The 24,039-nt window shown below is 38.3% G+C and overlaps 1 protein-coding gene across 1 annotated transcript; it reads right to left on the reverse strand.

Moving 5' to 3' along the window:
- Positions 1-275: 275 nt before the first annotated feature.
- On the reverse strand, positions 276-24,032 carry THAP9 (THAP domain containing 9; the record flags this gene model as incomplete). Its single annotated transcript, XM_082642740.1, has 6 exons — positions 23,824-24,032; positions 16,607-16,802; positions 14,445-14,748; positions 12,885-13,035; positions 4,707-5,677; positions 276-283 (listed from the first exon to the last, which is right to left on the reverse strand). Exons 1-6 carry the CDS (start codon positions 23,901-23,903, stop codon positions 276-278), a joined length of 1,710 nt encoding a protein of 569 aa, XP_082498866.1. The 5' UTR covers positions 23,904-24,032.
- Positions 24,033-24,039: the final 7 nt, after the last annotated feature.

Genomic DNA, 24,039 nt, shown 5'->3' on the forward strand with positions numbered 1-24,039 from the left:
GTAATTCACTGGAAAAGAATAGCCCTTTAACAAATGGTGCTGGGATACCATCAATATGTGAAAATATGAACTTATACCACACACCAAAATCAACTGAAAATAGGTCATAACCTAAATGCAAAACCTAAAACTGAAAAATATCTACAAGAAAACATAGGAAGAAAAATCTGTGACCTTGGTTTAGACAAAGGTTTCTTAGATACGAAACTAAGAAGTATGATCCCTAAAAGAAAAAAAGTCAATAAATTAGACTTATCAAAATTAATGTCTGTTCTTCAAAACACTGAAAAAGTAAAAGCCACATTATAACCTTTAAGAATTGTGAACCACTATGTTGTACACCTGAAACTAATACTGTACATCAACTACACCTCAGTAAAAATAAAAAGCCACACACTGGGAGAAGGTATTTGCAGGACTCATTTGATAATGCACTTGTATCCAGAATATATAACTAACATTCAATAAGAAAACAACCGGGGCTTCCCTGGTGGCGCAGTGGTTGAGAATCTGCCTGCTAATGCAGAGGACATGGGTTCGAGCCCTGGTCTGGAAGATCCCACATGCCGCGGAGCAACTAGGCCCGTGGGCCACAACTACCTACTGAGCCTGCGCGTCTGGAGTCTGTGCTCCGCAACAAGAGAGGCCGCGATAGTGAGAGGTCCGCGCACCGCGATGAAGAGTGGCCCCCGCTTGCCACAACTAGAGAAAGCCCTCGCACAGAAACGAAGACCCAACACAGCAAAAATAAATAAATTAATTAAAAAACAACCAACCTTCCTTAAAATATGGGGAAAAGACTTGAACAGACATTTCACCTAAGAAGACTGTGAATGGCACATAAGCCTATGAAAACATGTTCAGCATCATTAGTCATTAGAAAAATGGAAATGAAAGCCACAATGACATATCACTGCACACCCATTAGAATGGCTAATTCAAAACAAAACCCTGACAATACCAAGAGCTAGGGAGGAAGTAGAACTAGAACTTTTCATACATAACTGGTTGAAGTACTGCATGGTACATCACTTTGCAAAAAAACAGTTCAGGCAGTGTGTTATAAAGTAAAACATACACTTACTATGTGACCCACTGTATGGGTACAACACATTTTTTATTTCCCCATTCATCAGCTGGACATTTTTTAGCTATTATAATGCTGCTATGAAATTTGTACATTTCTCTTGGGTATATGCCCATTGGTAGAACTGCTGGGTCACATGGCAGTTCTACATTTAACTAACCTTTTGAAGAACTGCCAGGCTGTTTTCCAAAGTGTGCATTCCCACCAACATTGTATGAGGGTTCCAGTTTATCGACATTCTTGCCAACACTTGTTACCTGTCGTTTTTATTATAGCCATCCTAGTGGGTGTGATGTGACATCTCACTGTGGTTTTGTTTTGCATTTCCCAGATGGCTAATTTTGTTGAGCACATATTCATGTATTACAGGCCATTTGTGTATCTCCTTTGAAGAATAACTATTCATATTTTTTACCCATTTAAAAAATAGGGTTATTTGTCCTTTATTATTGAGTTCTTTGTATACTCTAGATACAAGTCCTTTATCAGATATATGATTTGCAAAAATTTCCTGTGTGTTGCCTTTCACTTTCTTGATGGCGTCCTTTGAAGCACAAGTTTTAAATTTTGCTGCAGTACAATTTATTTTGTTTTGCTTGTGCTTTTGGTGTCATATCTAAGAAACTATTGCCTGATCCAAGTCTCCAAGATATACTCTATTTTATTCTAAGAGTTTTACAGTTTTACCTCTTACATTTGGGTCTTTGTTCCATTTAGAGTTAACATCTTTGCATGTGCATATCCAGCACTATTTGTTGAAAGTAAGCATAAATTTCTGAATGTTTGTTTTCTCCAAAGGGGGGGAAAAAAAAAAGAACAAGGGTGCTGAGTAGAAATTGTAAACTAAATTACCCTAATCAAATATGAACAAATAATTTATTTAAAAAATTTCACTGTCAAGCATATCATATCAAGTAAATCTGACATCAGACTTGGACCACTTCACTAGGGCAAGAGCAATTAACGGTGCTAATGGCAGTGATGGAAAGATTCTTGTCTTCAAGGTTTGTCCAATTTATCCAGCACTTAAATAGTGCAAAACACTATTTTAAGAAATTACAGAATATATAGGACATGAGTGAAATGTAACAGCAAAGAACATAAGACGCTACAGATATGAACCTAATTTTAAGTAAAGATCAAGTACAAAACTTGGATTTATATAAGCAATAAGGTAAAGGTGGTGATCTATAAACAGGCTTCCTTTAAATAAGATTTATCCCAGTGAATCTAAACTCATTCTACTGCAAACAAAACAAAACCCACAATATTTAGACTTCTCAGCAATAGCCCCTTATAAAATGTAGTACAGTACAGCTCTGGTTACATTTCAGAACTGAAGCCTTTGTTTGAGGTAGAACCAGCAGAAATATATCAAAATATACTATTTAAGGGGAATTTCAACTAATAAAACTCAACTTTCACCTACTCATTAATCTTTTACAACTTTAAGTTTTCATATTAACTGTACTTTGTGAACATTCACTCAATGACAATAAGGGTAGATATTTTACATACACAGGTGAAAAATGTGCTTGTTTCTTCTTTTTCCATTAAAATACTCCCATTTGTGAAACAAATGTTTTTCTATTTATCGTTTCAGATCTGGGTACGAGAGAATGGAGAATATTGTTCTTAGTATGTTTCCGTCTTCAGGTCATTTAAACTAAATTTCTGAAAAAACTCTTTATGTTATTAAGACAAATGTTTTCACTCTCATTGACTCAGCTGACCATCTTTTTCCAATTTATTAATCACATGCTATGAAATGCCATTATTCAGCATTGAAAATGTTTATTTTCCTCTTCATTAAGAGAAGTTGAAATAAGGGCTTCTTTTCATTCTCTGATGAGCACTGGGCTCCTCCAACAGGAGTCAAGTAAGTATCCACTCTATTTTATTACTCGAAAGTAGTATTTTGAAGTCCAGAGACAATGGACTGTGAAAATTACATCTCCTATGTATTCCCCAGACAACATTTCCCAGCTTGGTTGCAGCACAAGGAGTCATCTCATGGCTCGTGTTTACCTTCTGCCTGATAAAGCATAATTATTTCTGTTTTAGGGTACCCCAGCAAAAAGGATTTTTGTGGTGTTTGATGTTTAATTTAGCCTAATTTTCAAATCATATCTTAATTTTTATGTGTAAGTAAAGATTATGTTCAAGGTTTGATAGGCATTCTATTAACTTTTTTTTTTTTTTTTAGTGTTAACGTTCTTAAGAGCTGAAAACCAAAGCTCTTTTAGGGAATGTAGTCTTTATAAAAAGGGTCAATGTTTTGGTGACTCCTCGTCATTATTCTCCCTTGTTTTCGAAGTATGTCCAGTCAAATTAGTCGTGTAACAGTAAATTCAAAGACAGCACCTGTTGGCTAGTCTGTTCCTACTGACTGACTTACTGCTTTCTACATTTTGGGTAACTCTGAAATGCTTGCAAGCCCCACCAAAGTCTGAGCAGATTTGATAATATGCATGATAGAAATTCCTAAGTCAGAACCACAAACTTGTCCACTCTGCAGAATGGTCAATTTGTAAAATATAGTAAGTTGAATTTTAAAGTAAATGTTGACCAATTATTTTTAATAAAACTTTTAATATATTTTAGGCCCTTCATTTAAACGGACGGCCATCGTTCCTTAGCAAATGCCTGTATTTACTGGTATTAGCAAAACTTGAACATTTGTAATTCTGTAAAGATGACCAGTGTTTCCTTGACAAAGTTTTCGTTTCAGTTCTTTCCGAATGGTGTTTTAAAGGGTACTGGGTTACACCTTTAGCTCTGATCTTTAAGAAACAGGTTATTATGTCCTTTAGTAGCTTTACAAAGTGATTGGTGGCACACACTTCTCCATCAAAGAGATGCTTATCTAAATCTACAAAAAGATACGTATGCCCGGAAAGCTCATGTAATATTTTTTGCTGAAGATAAAATTCCCCCTGTTTAGGAAGTAGTAGTTCAGAAACTGCCATCCTTGAATGGGTTCTTACAACTCGCTCACAAATATCTATGACTCGGCACAAACTTTCTGAAGGGAAATGCAAGCCATTTTCCTTTTTAACACATAACAGTGATCCAATTTTAGAGGATTTGAGATCTGATGCATATAGTGCACTGATGCAGTCCTCACATGTTAAAAGAGCTGATAACTTATTTGCAATATAACCAGCACAACAGGTAAGATTTTGCCTATGATCTGACAGGTCTAGTAATGCCTCACTTAGCGAACAGTCAGACCAGTCTTGGCAAATATCCTCTTTGCGAAAAAGAGTCTTTATAACGCTGATACCATACTGACGCTGAACTGTCCAAAGGGCCAAGTCCGTCCTTCGAGCAACTGAAATGTCAAGGATGCTTACTTCACTTAGAAAAACCTCATCTTGTAATCTGTATCTGGTCTCCAAATTATGGTAAGCTTTCTGGAATGCCATGCAGGTAGGGTTAGAACTGGTTACCAATACCTGTCTAAGCATCTTTAGAAATAACTCCAGATGATCTTGACTGAATTTGTAAGTCAGAAGATATGGAAAAGGCATGACTTTTGGGGAAACATAATTTTGGTAGAGCCATTTTAAGCTCTCAGCATTAAGCAAAAATCCCAGGAATCCCAGTTTTCGCTTACCTTTAATTATTTGATTATTGCTAGTGTCAGATAATGTAACAAAAATAGTCTTGGCTTCAATTAACACATGGTTGATTTTATTAAAAGTTTCGGGTAATAGAGGTCCTTTAAGTCCCTTTCCATAATAGTTCCTACTATTAAAAATGTCAAACAGATTGTTAATTAAGCGTAAGAACTGGATGGTACCAATACAGTTTTGAAAAGGAGGCAGGCCTAATGACAGCAAACATTCTAACGCGCTGGCCACACTCTCACTGAAGAGTTGGGCGGCACAATTCATTTTCAGTATGTGGTTCTTCAAATTTGCAAGTTTTCTTGGGATTCTCTCCATATTTGATAATTCCTGTTCCTCTAGCGCTGCTACCTCCACAAGGTGCTGCCAGTGTGCTGTGCCATTAATGAACTGAATGCTCTGAAAAGTCTGAAATGCATTTCGTATTAACCTAAGCAAGTGGCAAGAATCAAAGAAGTACGCAATCTGTTGACTAGAAGATGAAGGATGCTGAAATGTACACTTCATGTTGTCTCCATCAAGATGTATCCCCAGTGCTTTTGCCATCTGAACACTGTGAGCTGTAGCATCAGACGTGACAGCTAGAACTGTGATCCCTATGTCACTCAGTTTGCCAATCGTCAGACGAAGCAGCTGAGCTTGCAGGTATCCAGACGCCCTGTTTACAAAAAAATAACCAAGAGGTGTCCTCCAGCGACCAGAAATACCCACTGCCATGAGCAAAATAGTTTCTGAGGCAAGTGGCGTTTCATCAGCATCAAGTTTGCCAAGACCAAAGTCCATAAACCCTAGCAAATGGTGACTGCTGGGGTCCCATTGAAGTTGTTGCTTGAGAGATATACCTTTTATTATCAGTGAACAATATTGATATAGCTGGTCTCCATTCTCTACTTTTCGTTGAAGAAAAGAAAAAACGTTGCTGCTGAAACCTGGACCGGGTTTGCATTTGGACAGCCATCTAGAAAATGTAAAAAATGAAAAACATAAAACACAAATGAAGAAATTAAAAATGGGAAAATGCCTTAAATGGCATTTTCTACTAAAGTAGCCTCAAATCCCTGTTGAAATAAAGCCAAGTATAGTAGCCAAATTCTATCAACATTTCAAGCATATATTCATAGTTATGATAAAATAGTAAGACAATAGAGAAACTTAGAAACACAGAATAGCAACTGAAGATGCAAACATACCACAAAATTTTTAACTTCTTACTCACTTCTTAATAAAAATCAATTACCTAGTTTGTTCTCATTGATGTGTTTGTAATTTAGATCATAAACCAGTCTTACCTGTACATTCACTGAGATGAGAAAACTGTTGAGGGGGAAGGAAGCTGAGAACAGCTAGTACATCTACCCCATTTTATAGATTAGCAAACTGGGAGGAAGAGGGAGAGGTTATACTGGCCCATACTGTGTGCTAGTCATGCACAAATGTGAAAACCAGCTTTCCTGAGGCCCTTGTTCAGTGCTTTTTCTCACTGCTCTTCGAATTATGCCCTTTGGGGCAATAGAGTGTCTGCATCTCTTCGCTCCTATCCAAAGTACCTATACTATTATCTTTATCTTAGGAGTTCTTTCATAGTATTTCTTTGACCTTCCCAAACTTCTGATTATTCTTTTCTATTTCTGTTAGTGTCTGTCACTAACAGACAGAATTCTTTTCACTCAGTTCTAATTTACACTTTCTAATTTGTTATAGATCAGGAAAGGAAGTAGCCAAGTTTAATAATTGTCTAAAATAAGACTAAGTGGATTCTGAGGTAGACTGAAGTGTTCATCTTCACTGAAGTTTACTTTTATAACTCAAATGACTTTTTGTTTTTAGGTTGAATTTCTGATTCTGGGGCTATATTCCAGGCTGCCAAGGTTTCTTCCTGGACAGCCATCTCTATTTAATTGAAATTTTAATGTACTTCCAGAAGTATTTCAGGACAGGGCTTTCCAAGTATTTTGCTGCAACCAAGAAGTTTCATGAACAGAATTTACCCTTACTATATGCCAGGTACAAATATACGTGTGTATATAAATGTATATACAAAATTTAATGCCACTTATGACCCACTGAATTGATTTCAAGATGTACTAACAGATTTGAAAAACACAGTTACAGAATGCAAAAGACATACTCTGACTACTTAGGAGACAAAAGTATTAATCAGTTGTTTATATTTAAAAACAGGGCAAAATAATAAGACAATGAGAAAACAGAATAGTGGCTCTCCACCAGGGTGCTACAGCCCACTAGTACATTGAAAAGCCTTTTCAAGTGTGTCACCAAATTTTAATCAGTTGTTTAAAATTTATTCTTTTGCAGTAGGATTCTCAAATGAACACTAAAGATGCCAAACGTGTTACATGTGCAGTAAGTATCTAATGAAACTACTTAATGCTTCAAGGTAAAAGTTCTAGTTTAAATAGGTTAAAAAAGCTTATGTTCCGGTGAGCTTGCTGTTTAAATGAAAATTAAATGGTATCTTAATGTCCACAACTACTGGAATGATGTTTCTCAGGCAGAAAAATATGTGGACTTGTTGATTTTTTTTTTTAAGTTTTTAAAACTGAGAGTAGAAACACTCAAACCAAGTTTTTAGTGTTGTAGGGAAGTGACTGATTTCTCTCTCAAACCAACTTTTTTCCCCCACTCAAAATGAAAAAAAACTTTTTCTGATTGTATAAAATGACACATCCATTTTTTAAAAAACTGAAAGAATATAGAAAAGTGCAAAAAAGTAAAAAATCACTGTTAATACATGAACTTATTTACAAAACAAAAATAGACTAACAGACATAGAAAACAAACGCATGGTTACCAAAGGGGTGGCACGGGGCGGGGGGTCCCGGAGGGATAAATTAGGAATCTGGGATTAGCAGATACACACCACTATATATAAAATAGAGAAACAACAAGGGCCTATTGTATAGCACAGGGAACTATATTCAATATCTTGTAATAACCGATAATGGAAAAGCATCCCAGAAAGAATATATATATGTATACCTAAATCACCTTCCTGTACACCTGAAACAATATAGCATTGTAAATCAGCTACACTCCAATAAATAAATAAATAGATATTTTTTAAAAATCACTTAATATTTCAGGGACATTCTCCCAGATCTCTTTATGTATACATAACTAGATATAATTTTCAAAAATTATACTGAACCTATTTTTCTTTACTATAGTAATGTTATAGACATACTTTTGCATGTTCTTAACTACTGACCTACAGCAATATTTTAAGTGTACACACAGTAAGACTAAAGCATAAATAATTGAACCAACCTGTATTGAAGGACACTTAGGTTGTTTCTGATTTTTAAACAATACAAAGAGCACCACAATGTGTGTTTGTGGGCACACATACACTTACACGTATCTATGTCATTTATGCAATTCCTAGGAGTAGGATGCAGAGGTAAATTTACTTATGCATGTATTAGAATAAATGAACTCAACTTTTAAAGAAGTTTTGGGCCACAGGTGCACATAATTGAGTGAGTCAATTTAAATATAATTCACATTCCCAAATTGTCCTTCCGAAAGTTTATACCAATTATAATTGACATACTCATCAATATATTTTAAATTAAACATTAGCTTAGTTATGGAATAATTATAGGGAGTCACTTGGGCAGCTTAAAGCTCTGCTTAGGAAAAATATTGTGCTAAAGAGCCATAATGCTGAGCTGGGTGTTCTTCTTTAAGACTATTAGCTCCTCCCACTGTCTTGGTTATTTCTGAAGCTCTCACATCAACTCACCTATACAGGGAGCTAATTTACTAAACTGCAATGAATACCAAAATAGAAAATTAAATTAGAAACAGAAAAAATCTACTAAGATCATACTAAATGTATCACTATTATAATTAGGAAAGCTGAGGATGCTAAGACATTATTTCAAAGGAGTTGTGAAAACAAACTACCTTAAAGACCCAAAGCTCTGGAATTATAAGAAGCAGAGCTGTGGGAAGGTTCTGGGAGAATTCAAAGGGAGAACTGAATTCAAGGGAGAATTCAAGGGAGAACTGAAGAATTCAAGGGAGAATTGAAAAAGGATCCAACTTCAGTACAGAGAAAATTAGAGAGGTGACTGATAGTAGCTAAGAACTGAAGAAATAGTAGTTAGAAATGAGTGAGTGAGGTACCTATCTAACTGAATCAAGGGCTTTTTAAAATGTAAGTCTGGCTTGGTCTATCATCCATACAGTTATCATGGAGGGAAAAAACAACTATTCATGTTTTCTCCTTTCTCCCAAACTTCTAATGCTTCCTTCCCCAACTCTTAGCTATTAACTTGATGCCACTGAGAAAATAGAAGCAATTTGATAAAAACTCATATTCTTACCACCAAATCTGTTAACCTGTTGCATCTGTATCTCTCTTTCCTGTTTCGACGCATGATTTGTCCCTACTCCTAATTAAGGCCAGACCTCCCTCCACAGCAGTGTTGGGTGTTGCCCTCCTGCAGTTATCCTTTCTGTTGTGCATCACTGATTTTCTTATCTGCACTAGATCACTCCCATGAGCAGGCAAACAAGGTGCAGCATCTGCTATCTCATCAAATATCCTCCCCTCCATTTATGCTCCTTCCACTTACGGACACATTTCTCTTCTCCTTTCATAGCAAAACTCCTTGAGAGAGTCCATAATCACTGTCTTTGCTTCTTTGCCTTCCAGTATCTCTTGATTCCACTTCAGCCAGGCTTATCTCTCCATCACTGCATTGCAACTGCTTTTATCAAGGTCATCACTGACATCTCCATCTTGCAAAATCCAATGGTCAATTGACTGTCCTCATCTTACTTGATCTCCAGCAGCATTTGACAGTGCAATACTATCTCCTTGAAATACTTGCTACACTTGGCTTCTAGGCCATCACAATCTCCTGGTTTTCCTCCTGTCTCACTGGCTGCTCCTGATCAATAAATGTTTATTGAATAAATGAATATTCAATATGATTAGAGATCTAATACTTAAGCACAGATGTGCTGAAAATAGATATAAACAGGGGAAATGAAGGGAAATGTTATCATATAAAAATTTTTGACCATTCAGATTTCTCAGTATAAAATCTAGGTATTTCTAATAAGTTGGAATAATAGATGGCCATTAAAACAAAATTTGGGTGATGGATAGTTTTTTTTTTTAAGTCTGGGAGAATATATACCAAACTGCTAACAGTGGTTATTTTGTGGGATTAGGGGAATGGAAGTATTATAAATATTTTTCACTTTCTGGTATTTATATACTTACATATTGTTTCAATGTTTTATACTAAGCATGTATTACTATCACATTAAACAAGGTAACTCAGTTTCAGACAAAGCATCCAAAGAAATAAGCAACCCTTTGAGTACTAAAATTGTAAATCGAAATAATGACACAGCAAAGGTTACAAAGTGAAAAATGACATGAAGAGAAAAAAGATCAGTGTGAGCTGGAATTACCAGAGAAGACTTAATTCAGGAGTTGATGCAGAACTATAGAAATGAAAAAAAACATGGGGGGTGGGGTGGGGGGGGTGGAGATGAGAAGTCGTATGGAATGTCTCACATAAACCATAGTGTAAAATCAGTAACTAATGCTTTAAAACCAGTGCAAAGGAGAGGACTTGACAAAAACGTGTGGAAGCGATAGCAACATTGTGTCTATAAAAATGTCTACTGCTTACCAGAAAGTAGACATTTATAAATAAGTGTAATATCTGGCCTAAATGGTAAAATCACATATGGAAGAGAGTGAATCACCCTATACACAAATGTTCATCTCAATATACAATATATCAGTTACAACCAAAAAATAAAAACAATATAAATGTCCAATGGTTGGAGAATGCCAAAGTTAAGTAGGGTACGACTACCTGATATTCTGAAGCTATTCAAGATCATAACTATGTAAAAAACTAGTAAATCTAAGCACAGAAAAAAGACTGGAAGAAAATTCCCTATATTAATAGTAATTGTTTAAATATAACCTAGAGGAACAATTAATGAATTTTCCTCCTTTTTCTCTCATTTCTAAATTTGTTAGTAGTAGTATTATGTTAATAGTATGTATGGAGGAAAATTCTCATTCATGTTTTTTTTTTAAAGGGAATGTGATGTACATCATGGTGACTATAGTTGATAATACTGTACCTATATCTGGAAGTTGCTAAGAGAGTAGATCTTAAAAGTTCTCATCAGAGACACAAAAAATTTGTAACTATGTGTATGATGGATATTAACTAGACTTATCTTGGTGGTCATTTTGCAATATATACAAATATCGAATGCAAATATCAAACACATAATTACATTGTATACCTGAAACTAACATAATGTTATGTGTCAATTACATCTCAATTTAAAAGAAGAGAAGTTTCCCCCCACATGGGAAAAAAAAAACCCTCATAATAATCAAGGTCCTTCCTCCCACCAAGCTTCAGTTTCCCCCTTCTTTAAAATGAGGGGGTTGGACTACATGATCTCTAGGAGTTTCTCCAGCTCAGAACCCCTATGAGTCTGTTTTAAAGTTGAAGCAATAAGAAACCAAGAAGCACCTTCCAGGAGAGAAGGCTCCTGCCGTTCCTGGGCGGCCTCTGCCCCAATAGCAGTGGATTAAATGAAGTGTTGCTCTTTAGACAGCGATTTGAGGTCCACTGCAATTCTTCCTTACATCTGTTCAAAATCCTAAACAACCATCCAGGCATTCTTTCATTCCACAAATATTTATCAAGAGACCATTGTGTTCCAGGCACCCCTCCAGGGCAGGAGGTGTAACAAAGAACCAGACACAGACCTCATACTTGGGCAGCTCACAGTCTAGTGGGGAAGACAGTGTTAAGTACTATGATTCAGTTCCACATTGTGTGTGCAAGAGGGTACCTAGTCCAGAATCGGAAGAATGGCAGGCCAGGCTTCAGAAAGGATGTGATTTCTAATCTGAGCCTGAAGGGTGAGGACCAGTCTCCAGGACTAACAGGGAGAATGGGCATTACAGGCAGATGGACTAGTAAGTCTCGAAGGTAAGGAAGCAGCAAGAAATGCCTTACAATAGGAACATGGAATCTAAGAGGGCAGGGAGAGAGGCAGGAGATGAGCCGCACAGTCCAGCAGGAGCCACATCACATCACAGAAGCTCAGTGAGACACAGGAAGAAGTCTACGGGTAATGGGAGGCTTAGGCAGCAGGAAAGTGACTGGTATGGGTTGACTTGTGTCCCTCAAAAAAGATATATCATAGTCCTAATCTCCAGTACCTCAGAGTGTGATCTTATTTGGAGATAGGGTCTTTACAGAGGTAATCAAGTTAAAATGAGGTCATTAGGGCACACCCTAATCCAACATGACTTGTGTCCTCATAAAAAGAGGAAATCTGAACACAGAAACACACATGGATAATGGAAGATGATGTGAAGAAACACAGGGGGAAGACCACCATCTACAAGCCAAGGAGAAAGGCCTGGAACAGACCCTTACTTCACAGCGCTCAGAAGGAACTAACCCTGCCAGTACCTTGATTTTGGACTTCTAATTTCCAGAACTGTGAGGCAATAATACATTTCTGTCATTTAAGTCAAATAAGTAAATAAATAAAAATAAAAGAATCTGTAAAACCCGTGATGAAAAAAACAGTGAATACTGAGTATTAAATTTATAAGGCATTACTGTAAAGTCACTGTTATTTGCTTCCCACTAAGAGAATATAAATATAGCTATGTATTTTGACCACAAATTCTAAAAAATTATTTTTTATAATCTGGTCTCTGGACAGCCTGCATTGGCACCAACTACAGTGCTTATGAAAAATTCAGATTTTTGATCTTTGCCTCAAACCAATGGTATCAATCTAGATACCAATCAATTGTTCTCGATTTTCTAGATTAGTCACATATTAAAACTACTGAAGGGCCTGAGAAATTCCTATATTTCAAGATTTAGATTTTACCACCCAGAGTGTCTCTACCATCTGAAAGATGCAAAAAAATTTGTCAGCCTATATGTCCTCATTCTGTGGGTGAAATATCGACTGTGATAATATGTAAATACCACCTAGAAGTTTTTAAAAAGAGAAAGTGGACAAAAGGAGAGTATGAATACTAATAGCATTAATGTATAAACTGCAGTGAAAGAACAAAATGTTTATTTTATTTAATATCTAGAAAGTAATTCACTTACGTTCTGAGGATAGAAGAATGAGGCAGTTTAAGAATCTTTCTTACATAATCATAGACTTTGCTACTGCACAAGTAGAGTGTACACGCAAATTGCTTCATTTCTGTGGAGTACTCAGCTGTTTCTCTCCAGTTATACAACTCCCACTTAAAATCTGTTAAAATAAATTTATTCTTTGTGATGAAAAATGTGTACAGTAACATTTTCAGGCACAGACCATAGCATTTGGATATAAAATATGATAGGCACCAAAATTCAAATAGTTACATTTTAACTGAGTTTGTTCAGAGGTTACTATCCAATCTTAGAGACTGTTAACCAATTTATCCTGTTCATCTTGGATCATTTCACTAGAAAGAGGGACGAAAAATGTGTCAACTTGAGTCGTTATGTTTTACTATTCACTGGCAGCATGAGTGGAGATTTTTAGAGGAACAGGGAAGAAAATGAAATAAATGGATAATGGGTATCATTTATCTGAGAGTGAAAAATAGACACAAGAAATATTTTGGGGGATAGGGAACTATTCAGAATGAACAATCTTCCCTACCATTGAGAGAAAAAAAAAATCCTCTGTTCCTGGTGCAGACCTCTATTTATAACCTATATTCCCCTCTTGGAAAAACACAAAATACTCTCTTCCATTGGAGATACCTACTCTTGTCTAGAAAAGGACATGTTTCTTTTACCAGAATGCAAATCCAAAATCTCTGCTGCTTTTATCAAAGAATAAGTTGGCAATTCTTACTTTGCCCCTCTTCAAATATCCTGGTTCACAAAGACTAGGTAGTCTTTCAATGAACATATATATATATACTTTATAGAGTGTTTTAGAAAAAAATTTGGAGACTTAACACAATTTTCAAACTCAAAGGGATTTTGCAAATTATCTAGTTCAGCTCACTACAAAAAAAGACTTTAGTGATAAATTATCTAGCAGTTAAAACTGTTCACAAAGAATTTGCAGTGACAAGTGTGTGATTATAAAAAGTGAAAAGTAGGGACTTCCCTGGTGGTCCAGTGGTTAAGAATCCATCCTTCAATGCAGGGGATGCCAGTTTGATCCCTGGTTGGGGAACTAAGATCCCACATGCCACAGGGCAACTAAGCCCACGCACCACAATTAGAGAGCCCACATGCCACAACTAGAGAAGCCTGAGTGCTGCAACGAAGAGCCCATGTGCTGCAACTAAGACCCGAAGCAGCCAAAATAAATAAATAAATAAAAAATTAATTAATTAATTAATTAAAAATTTTTTAAAAAGTGAAAAGTACAATATATGGTATAAACCATATGATCTCATTTCTGGGTAGTAGGATTATGTGTTATTTTTATTATTTATACATTTTTTTGCTTCTCCTGTAATAAACATATTACTTTTAAAATTGTAAAATCATAAAAGGATTTTGGTGATTATTTTTAATTCTTCTTGCTTATGCTAGAGACTTTTCACTTCTCAGCTAAAAGCATATTTCCATTGGCAATACAAAATAAATATGTAATGATATTTCAGAAAAATTAAGAGCTACACTGTAAGTATTACAGGTCATTAGGGAATATACCGGAAAATTGTGCTCGTAGCAGACACTCTGTTTCCTCTGAAAGTAGCTTCTCTTCTACAAGTGCATCAATTAATCGTAAGCCCTTTCTCTTCTTGATCATCCTGTAGTTTTTTGCAGAAGCAAGTCTTTTTTTGGACCCTTGTAGCATCTGTTGCACCTCAGCCAGTTTCTCTGCTCCTGTTGTGAGAGGTCTCTTTAGACTGTAGTTATGGTCCTCAGTAGCAACCTCTTGAGAATTATCAGGAAGTGGCTGTTTTAGGATTTTCTGTCTTGCTTTACCTTTAAGGTGTACACCTTGGAGAACCTATGACACAAATATAAAGTGAAGTTTATTTTAGAAATTATCACACAATGATTATCTATAAAAATACCACTGAATACAAAGCACTCACCTGGTTGCTGTGGAGAGTTAGTTATGAAAGAAAATGTCATAATCTCTGACTTTTTAAAATATATGATCTCTAGGATAATGTAAACAAGTTTTGGGTTTTTTTGTTTTTTTTGGCTTCTATACAGAAATAGTAACATGATGCTGAAAGTTTCTGAAATGATTAAAGTAACTAGAGAAAGGTGGTGGTAATTTGGGAAGGTTTCACAGGAGTTTTGAGTTGTTCTTTGAAGGAGTAATAATATGGTTTAGTGAAGGGGACAGGGAAGTTATTTGCACAAACAGGAAGGCACAGGACACAGCATGGGCTTTGGAATTAAGACTCCTGGCTCCCCTCACTTGCTAGCTGTGACTTAACACATAATCCTTTAGCTTTTCACTTATAAAATGTGGATAATAATACAGAGTTGTTTTAAGGATACAATAAGATACTTTATGTAAATCGCCTAGTGCAATGCCTGGACCACTGTAGGTCCCGATAAATTGTAACTATTACTGATTTTAAACGAAAGCATACAAGCAAGTCAATTTATCATATGTACAATGGGTAAGTACATGTGGTTCAAAAAGAGAATTCAGGGCAGTTAGAGATGCACAAACCAATTAATAGAAAGCTCTTCAAACTTATGAGTTTGGATTTGACACCAACCATATTCTTCTGAAAGAGGGAATAAGATAAAACAATACCGAAAGAAGGAGACTCCAATGAATAAGAGGAAGGTGAGGGTAGAGTAAGGATAGAACAGTTGGATGACTATTTGCAGACTGCAGACAGTGATTGAATCATATATGAGCACGTGGCTAAGGGGTAAAAGGATAAAATAAAAATAATCAAAAGAAACGTAAGGGGCCTCCCTGGTGGCGCAGTGGTTGAGAGTCCGCCTGCCGATGCAGGGGACACGGGTTCATGCCCCGGTCCGGGAAGATCCCACATGCCACGGAGCGGCTGGGCCCGTGAGCCATGGCCGCTGAGCCTGCGCGCCCGGAGCCTGTGCTCTGCAATGGGCGAGTCCACAACAGTGAGAGGCCCGCGTACCGCAAAAAAAAAAAAAAAAACACGTAAGAATGTAACACCAATACTGGTGACTGGGATAAAATAAAAGCAATCAAAAGAAACATAAGACTGTAACACCAATAATGATGACTGACTCATAGAAAGTCTTCTATTTTCCGTATACCTCTTTCTACATCAATGCTAACAATTAGGTATGTTTTTGGTCAAGATCAATAACATTTTTGGGGAGAGCCAAAAAAAAGGAGGGGGTAGATAATTTCAAAGTATTGTGAAAACTGTCTCATACTTAAACAAAAGCCTGCATTCTAAAGCTGTTTATATCTACTAGTTGATTTTTGTGATCAGTTTAGTAACCTTTATGTATATCTAGACATATGGTTTGCATTTATACATTTTATTTATTTATTTTTTTGGCTGCACCACATGGCATGCAGAATCTTAGTTCCCCGACCAGGGATGGAACCCGCGCCCACTGCATTGGAAGCGCAGAGTCTTAACAACTGGACCGACAGGGAAGTCCCGTATACACTTTATTTTTATTTTTTAAAAACCTCCAAAGCACAATTACTAATATTACATATATATTTTTAAAAAACCCAAAAACTAATTTTCTAGGCATTTAAAGTGTATTATAGGATTTATTTTAAGACCTGGGTTTTTGGTTTTGTGTATGTCTGTAAAATCTAGCTATAATGTGAGCTGTCTTGATTTTTAAAGGCTCTGTAAAATTTAATTTTGTTTACACCTAGATTTAAATACCTTGTATAGAGAAACAGAAGGCACAGCTCCTTTTTTCAGCTTTCTTCTTATGCCATATGACTCAAAGTCACTTTCTTGAAAGTGTTTGGAACATAGCATAGCACCTGGTCCTGGAATCCAAATCTTTTTGCTTCTGGGGTCCATACGATTAACAGCCCTGATCCATTTTGAGCGCTGAATGGTATCAGTTGGAAATCTACAGCAATCATATTAAAATTCCATTAACATGAAAATATAGTAATACTACAGTAGTATTTATTATATAAACCGATTTATTATTTAACTGCTTTACATAAAGTCCAGTTAATTAAAGTTTAATTCACTTGATCTGATTTCATTTTTCAAAGTTCTTTGACTTTTTAAATCCAAAAGCTTAGGCTTCCCTGGTGGCACAGTGGTTAAGAATCTGCCTGCCAATGCAGGATACACAGTTTCAAGCCCTGGTCCAGGAAGATCCCACATGCCGTGGAGCAACTAAGCCCGCGAGCCACAACTACTGAGCCCGCGCACGCCTAGAGGCCGTGCTCCGCAACGTGAAGCCCAAGCACTGCAACGAAAAGTAGACCCGCTCGCCGCAACTAGAGAAAGCTTGCGTGCTTTTTTTTAAATTTACTGAAATAAAATAAGTTTAAATCCAAAAGCTCAATATCTAAGTGATCTCATCTGTTTCAATTTGTATGTAGACAATTCTCCTATTAAACACCCTGCACATTCTATCTTCACAGCCTACACTTAACAGAATCTGCTCAAGTTTAATGTCTTTCCTTTCCTGTGTCAATTTTTTTTTAATTAATTATTTATTTTTGGCTGCATGGGGTCTTTGTTTCTGCGCGCGGGCTTTCTCTAGTTGCAGTGAGCGGGGGTCTTTGTTTCTGTGCGTGGGCTTTCTCCAGTTGCGGTGAGTGGGGGCGACTCTTTGTGGCAGGGTGCGGACTTTTCATTGCAGTGGCTTCTCTTGTTGTGGAGCATAGGCTCTAGGTGCGCGGGCTTCAGTAGTTGTGGCACGTGGGCTCAGTACTTGTGGCTCGTGGGCTCTAGAGCGCAGGCTCAGAAGTTGTGGTGCACGGGCTTAGTTGTTCCGTGGCATGTGGGATTTTCCCGGCCCAGGGCTCAAACCCATGTCCCCTGCACTGGCAGGTGGATTCTTAACCACTGCGCCACCAGGGAAGCCCTGTGTCAATTTTAAACGATGTCCACAAATTCTTCAGTACTCCTCCTTTCAAGGAGTACTGAATTCCCCTCCCATTGAGGGTGGGCTGGGGTTAGTAATTTGCTTCTAAGGAATATAAAAAAGCAGACGTGATAGTGGGCATTAAACAAGATCATAAAAAGCACTGAGGATCTGTCCTTGCTCTCTCTGTTGAATGGTTTTTCTCTGGGGGAAGTTACCTGCCATGTCATAAGGAGCCCTATGGAGAGTCCACTTGGCAAGAAACTTGAGTTCTCCAGCCAAAGGCCATGTGAGGGAGCCTTTCTGAAAGTAGATCCTTCAGCCTCCGTCAAGGCTTCAAATGACTGCAGTCTTGGCTAACATTTTGACTGCAATCTTATGAGATACTCCATAACACCCACCTTATCCACTCCTCAATTCCTGACCCTCAGAAATTATGTAAGAAAATAGATGCTTCCACTGAATTTTGAGGAAATTTGTTACTAAGCAGTAGGAAACAAGTACATTTCCTATACTCAATTTTCCTATTTTGTTTCGAAAGGATCACTTTTCCTAGCCTTGAACATAAAAATTATCTTCTATTTCTCTACTTGTCAATCCCAGCCAAATGATTATATTCAGCAATGGGTGAGGGAAAAAATGTGAAAGTAATATAATGAAAATCACAGAACTACTTTTTCTGTCCCCTCTTCTCCTTCCTTTTTTTGGGCCACGCTGCGTGGCTTGTGGGATGTTAGTTCCCCAACCGGGGACTGAACCCGGGCCCTCAGCAGTGAAAGCACAGAGTCCTAACCACTGGACCACCAGGAATTCCCTGCACCCTCTTCTTTGACTTATTTTGGAGATAGATCTATAGGTAGCCTATGACTTTTATATATTTTAACTCAGGCTTTGAAACACATAGTTGTTAGAACTGAAACTGGTAAAAATTTTAATTTCTTTAGCTACTTGTTAGGGAATTGATGACAGTATGATAAAACTTAATTCTGAGATACTCTCTAAATCACCTTGAGAAAGAACACTGAATTGGTAAACCTCTAAGTCTCAATTCCCTTTTACTAGCCATGTAGTATTAGATACATCTCTCAATCTGTCAGCCTCCTCCAGGGCTATAGTAAGAGTACCTGAGGATACAGATGCGTTCAAAAGCACTTTGTAAATGGTAAAGTACTATCCAAGGTTTGTTCTTTCTTAGGAACAACTAATTCCACTTTTGGGACTTTTTATTTTATTGTTCCAGGAAGATGATGCTACTTGATCAAGAGAGAATGTACAGGGAATTATTTTTCCAATAAAGATGAGGCACACCTTTCTCTTTTCACTGGGCTCTTTCCTTAACTGATGGCACGTGTTTGTGAGGCCACATTTCTAGATTGGGTGTAGTCTCTAACCATGCAAGGGACCATCAAAAGTTGGCTAGTCCGGGCTTCCCTGGTGGCGCAGTGGTTGAGAGTCCACCTGCCGATGCAGGGGACACGGGTTCGTGCCCCGGTCCGGGAGGATCCCACGTGCCGCGGAGCGGCTGGGCCCGTGAGCCATGGCCGCTGAGCCTGCACGTCTGGAGCCTGTGCTCCGCAACGGGAGAGGCCACAACAGTGAGAGGCCCGCGTACCGCAAAAAAAAACATAAAAAAAAAAAGTTGGCTAGTCCACCAAGTTCCATTACCAGCCTGATTCTCTGATGCAAAGCTTCCCAACTGGCATGCCTGCTGAGTACAGTTATCAATCCCCTTAGCCCATGGGGTGGGCCTGGGCCACCTGGAGCCCTTGAAGTAGTTACATCAAGCTAGTCCCAAACTGCTTTGCAGGTGTGCCCCAAAGTATTAAACAAATATTTCCAATCTGCAAAAAGACATGAAAAGGGTTGGTAAATACTGCAGTCTAACCAGCATGACTGACTAATTTGAGTTATGGACAAAATTAAATTGGTATTAACAATTGATACCACTTTTAAAGCATTTACCTTGTGCTATATATATATTTTAAAGACTTAGTTTGGGTCTTAAGAAACTCTGCAAGACAGGTTTTTATCCTTTTACTGAAGATGAAACCAAGACTGGAGCAGCCAAGTTTAGCCACCAGTAAATAGTCAATTAAAATTGGAATTCATGTTTCCCTAGTCTAAAGCCACCTCTGGCAGAAGAAAAATCCCAAACCCATCACCGTCTCATACACACAGTAATGAAATGGCTTACACTGTAATACAGAATCCATTTTCTTCCTCCTGTCGACTATGTCTTTTTTATACTATTAGCAGAGATCTACTTCTTGTTTCCTGCACATTATTTTCCAGAAAAGTGGCTAACAAAACCAATTCTACCGTGGTTGCATCTAGGGAGGGAGAGAAATGATTGAGGGGCAAGGCTTCAACTATACCTATAACTTAAGTCTGTTCTAAACAGAACATAAGCAAACATGTTAACATCTGCTTATTCCTAGTGATGGGTAATAGGTGTCTGTTACGTATAAATAAAAGTTTAAAAATACAATTCATTACAACAATTAAGGCAAAAACTCTTCCAGATGGTCATGCATAAATTCCTTGGTTATGAAATAAATTGAATTTCTTAATCTTACTTTACACCTACAAAAAGGGAATGAATCAAAGGGTCACTTTAAATTTTAACTTGCCAGTCCCACTATGTACTTAGCCATTTATGTGTTTGACAGAGCACCAATATTCTCATAGCAACAGTTTCCACACCTGTGAGTCATTTTGATTCAGGCTTTTCAACCACAGCGCCTTGCTTATGTCCTTACAACCTCTTTCACGACTCTGGTGATGGTGCTGGGGATGCTGGGAAAGGCTTCAGAGGACATAATATCTGAGCTAGAGCTGAAGGGTCAATAGGAGTTTGCCATGCAGAGTGGCCACTCCAAGCAGATGCAAAAGACACAGAGATATAAAATGATTACTTGGAACCTTCTGGTTGATAAAGCTTGGAAAAGTAAATTAATTTGGAGGCTTGAAAGGAGAGTGCAGAGGTAGCTGGGAGTAGTTATAGATGGGAGGTAGCCAGAGGTCAGATCGCAAAAGGTCTTGTATGCCTTATTATAAGCTTTGGATCTATCCTTCAGGTCAATGGCCACCACAGAAGTCTACACTCGTCTATTGAGAGTTGAAGAAATTATTAGAATTCATTTTTATAACTCTTTGCCCCATCTTCTAATTTTTGTGTTTCATAATAAATATTAGTATATCACTTCATATATAAACTTATAAATTATTATAAATCACTATCCATGTATCAGAGGCACGTATTCAGGTTTTTTGTTTGTTTTTGTTTTATTTTGTTTTTTATGGAAAGAGCTCCAGGATCACATAGCTTGAAGATGGAGGCTTCAGGCAACAGCAAGTTGACTAATTCTCTCCTTCCCAGATTACCATTTTGCTGAGCCCTTACTTCAGATCAATATTACTTTGTCACCAGGACTAACACCACAGTATTCTAATTCCTTTTCCTGTCTCTATTCTTTCCTGCCTTCCTTACAACTTCCTAGGTGTCAGGAAGACAAACGATTCCGTGTGTTTAATTCCGCACATGTGTATTATAAAATAATAGAAATATATTTCAGACTGGAAGAGAGGTGTATGAGGAAAGGATTCACAGAGGAGCTTGGACTCTACCTTGTAGGCACTGAAGAGCCCAAGGGATTAAAATCCTTACTTCAGGGAACCAGCATGACAAAATTTGCATTTTTAGGAAAATAATTTCCAGAAATCTAGAAAATGGAATGAATGGGGAAGAAATCAGGCTGGAAGAATCAGAGCAGACTACTGTAATAAATGCATCACTTTTTTTTTTTTTAATTAAGCAGGTCTTACTGTGGTTCTCAACATATAAAACAAATAAAAGCAATAAGCCAGTTCTTCCCTATTTAAAGAAACTAGGAAAAAGGCACAGGAAAAACAGGGAACAAAAAGTTGAGAAAGAAATTAAAGAAAAGGGAGAGAACGAGGGAGAGAGTGTCAGTACAGCTATGGGAGATGAAAGTTTCAAGGACTGGTCGATACGACCGAAAGTTAAAAGAGGTCAAGAGAAAGATTTACAAGTGCTTATTTAGATTTGGTAACGTTACCAATGACCCTCAGTTAGTGCTGTTTCATTATAGTGGTGACAGACATCTGGCTACAGTAGGGTGAACAGGCAACAGGACTTAGGGAAATAGGTGTATGCTTCTGTTTTGAGGAACTTGGTTATAAATCTGGAAGGGGAGGGTAGTGTAGAGGTGCACAAAGGTTCAAGAGTCTGTGTGTCTGTGTTTAAAAGTGGAAGTAATGTGAACATGTTCAGTGTTTTTAGGCAAGTAATCAGTAGAGCAATTTACAATAAAAAGAGGACAGGAACTAATTGATGGAAACAAATCCCAGAGAAGAAAGGATACAATTATAACAGCTTAGGTGGAGGAAGCAGCCCTACTTAAACTAAGCAATACTACAAAAGGCCTACCATATATAGTTGAAACTCCTTAACTTGACATGTTAAATTTTTTTAGATAATTTGTCTCCAAGCTACTTTTCCCACTCTTCTACATTACATCTTCACTTTCCATCCCTTTATATTTTTTCCATGTTATTCCTATTTAAATGCTATCTTCCTTCCGCCCCACTCTCCAATCTAGGTAAGGTTCAAGGTCCAACTCAAATACCACTTGTCCCACACAGCTCTTTTTGATTTTTTCATAAAAGTCCTTTGTCAGGGGTTTGACTCTCTACCCCTCATATTGCCTTAATAGGCTACCACTTTAAAAAAACACTGTACATTTCTTTTTGTCTGTGAGTATCTATTCTACGCACTTTTCCACTTCTCATTGATCTCAATGACCTTTACTAGACTGGACCACAGATGTGGGTTCAAATTAGATAGGTCTGAAAATAAGCCCCACTCTTGTGCCAAATATAATTTCCTTGCATAACCAATTACAGCCAGAGTCGGACCAGGCTTGCAGAGCTGGGCTAATGATACTGAACAACTGGTAATGACAGTACTGGTGAAAATCTGAAACTGAGCAGGTCCCTTCAGGGCCCTCCTGGGTACAAAAGCCCTCTGTGTCTCCCATTTCGTGTCAAAAAAACAAACAAACAAAAACCAAAAAACTTCAGTCTCCTAGGCCTTCCCTGAGTTCCAAAGAGCGGACCCAAGCAATGACTAATTAGGGAAGTTAGGGAAGTTAGGGAATGGGTAGGGGGTAGGGGGGAAGCAGTTAAGCCAGATAGCCTGAACAACAGTTCAGTGATAAATAGAGTCCTAGTTCCTCCTCAAGGGATATACAAAATAATCTGATGGCATATCTTTGGGTAGTTCTGCAAAAACTAACCCCCCCACCCTGGTGGAGGATGGTGACTACCTGCTGACCACAAGTACTTAGACCTCAGACTGGCTGGAACCATAAGGTCGATGATTCACATTCTCTAAACACCAGACTGTTCCTCACCCCCCATTCAATCAGAATAATGTCATGCACCCTGCAGCCCTCACCCCAAATCCCTGCAGCCCTCACCCCAAATGTTGCTTTTAAAAGTCCTAAAAGCCATCAGGGAGTTCAGGACTTTTCAGCACCGGCTGCCCATTCTCCTTGCTTGGCACCCTGCAATCAACACTGGACTTTCCTTCACTACAACCTGGAGTCAGTAAAGTGGCTTTCCTGCGCGGTGGGAAAGGGGACTCCAGTTCAGTTCCATAACAAACTGATCTGTACTCATGCTCCTGAGCAAGCCACACACTCTAATGAAAGCGCACGCCTTCAACAGTTCTTCTAAACTGCCTCCCCTTCCGGTCTCCCGAAAGGAAGCAAGACTCCTTTCGAGTAACCCCTGCTAAAAGCTAACGGAGAAAGCAAGCACTTCGGAAGCAAACACTGAGCAGGAAGACGAGGAAGAGCATTAGCCCTCAAAGTTGCCCAATTCCCTCCCCCGCCCCCACGCTACGCACGTCACGCCACGCCACGCCGATGGCATGGCGCCCCACCCGCCCCGCCCCGCCCCACCCTGCCCTGCCTCCCGCCTGGCCGTGCTGGAAATTAGCGCGGAGGTTGTTCTCACGCACTGGTGGAAGGAGAGGCCGCGCTCCCGGCTCAGCACGGTATCCCGGGTGCTGCAGCCCACTGCCGAGCAACTTCGGGTCATCTTCTTGCTACGTGGGGCTCCACCGTCGGTGTTCCCGCGACAGCATGAATCCCGATAAAGTTAGCTCCGCCCGCAGACACTGCGGCTATGACCTTTATTTGTCTAGAAAAGCGGGCTCTTAAGGCGCAGGGATCCC

Source organism: Mesoplodon mirus (assembly GCF_964341445.2).
Source record: "Mesoplodon mirus genome assembly, chromosome: 2".
NCBI lineage: Eukaryota > Metazoa > Chordata > Mammalia > Artiodactyla > Ziphiidae > Mesoplodon > Mesoplodon mirus.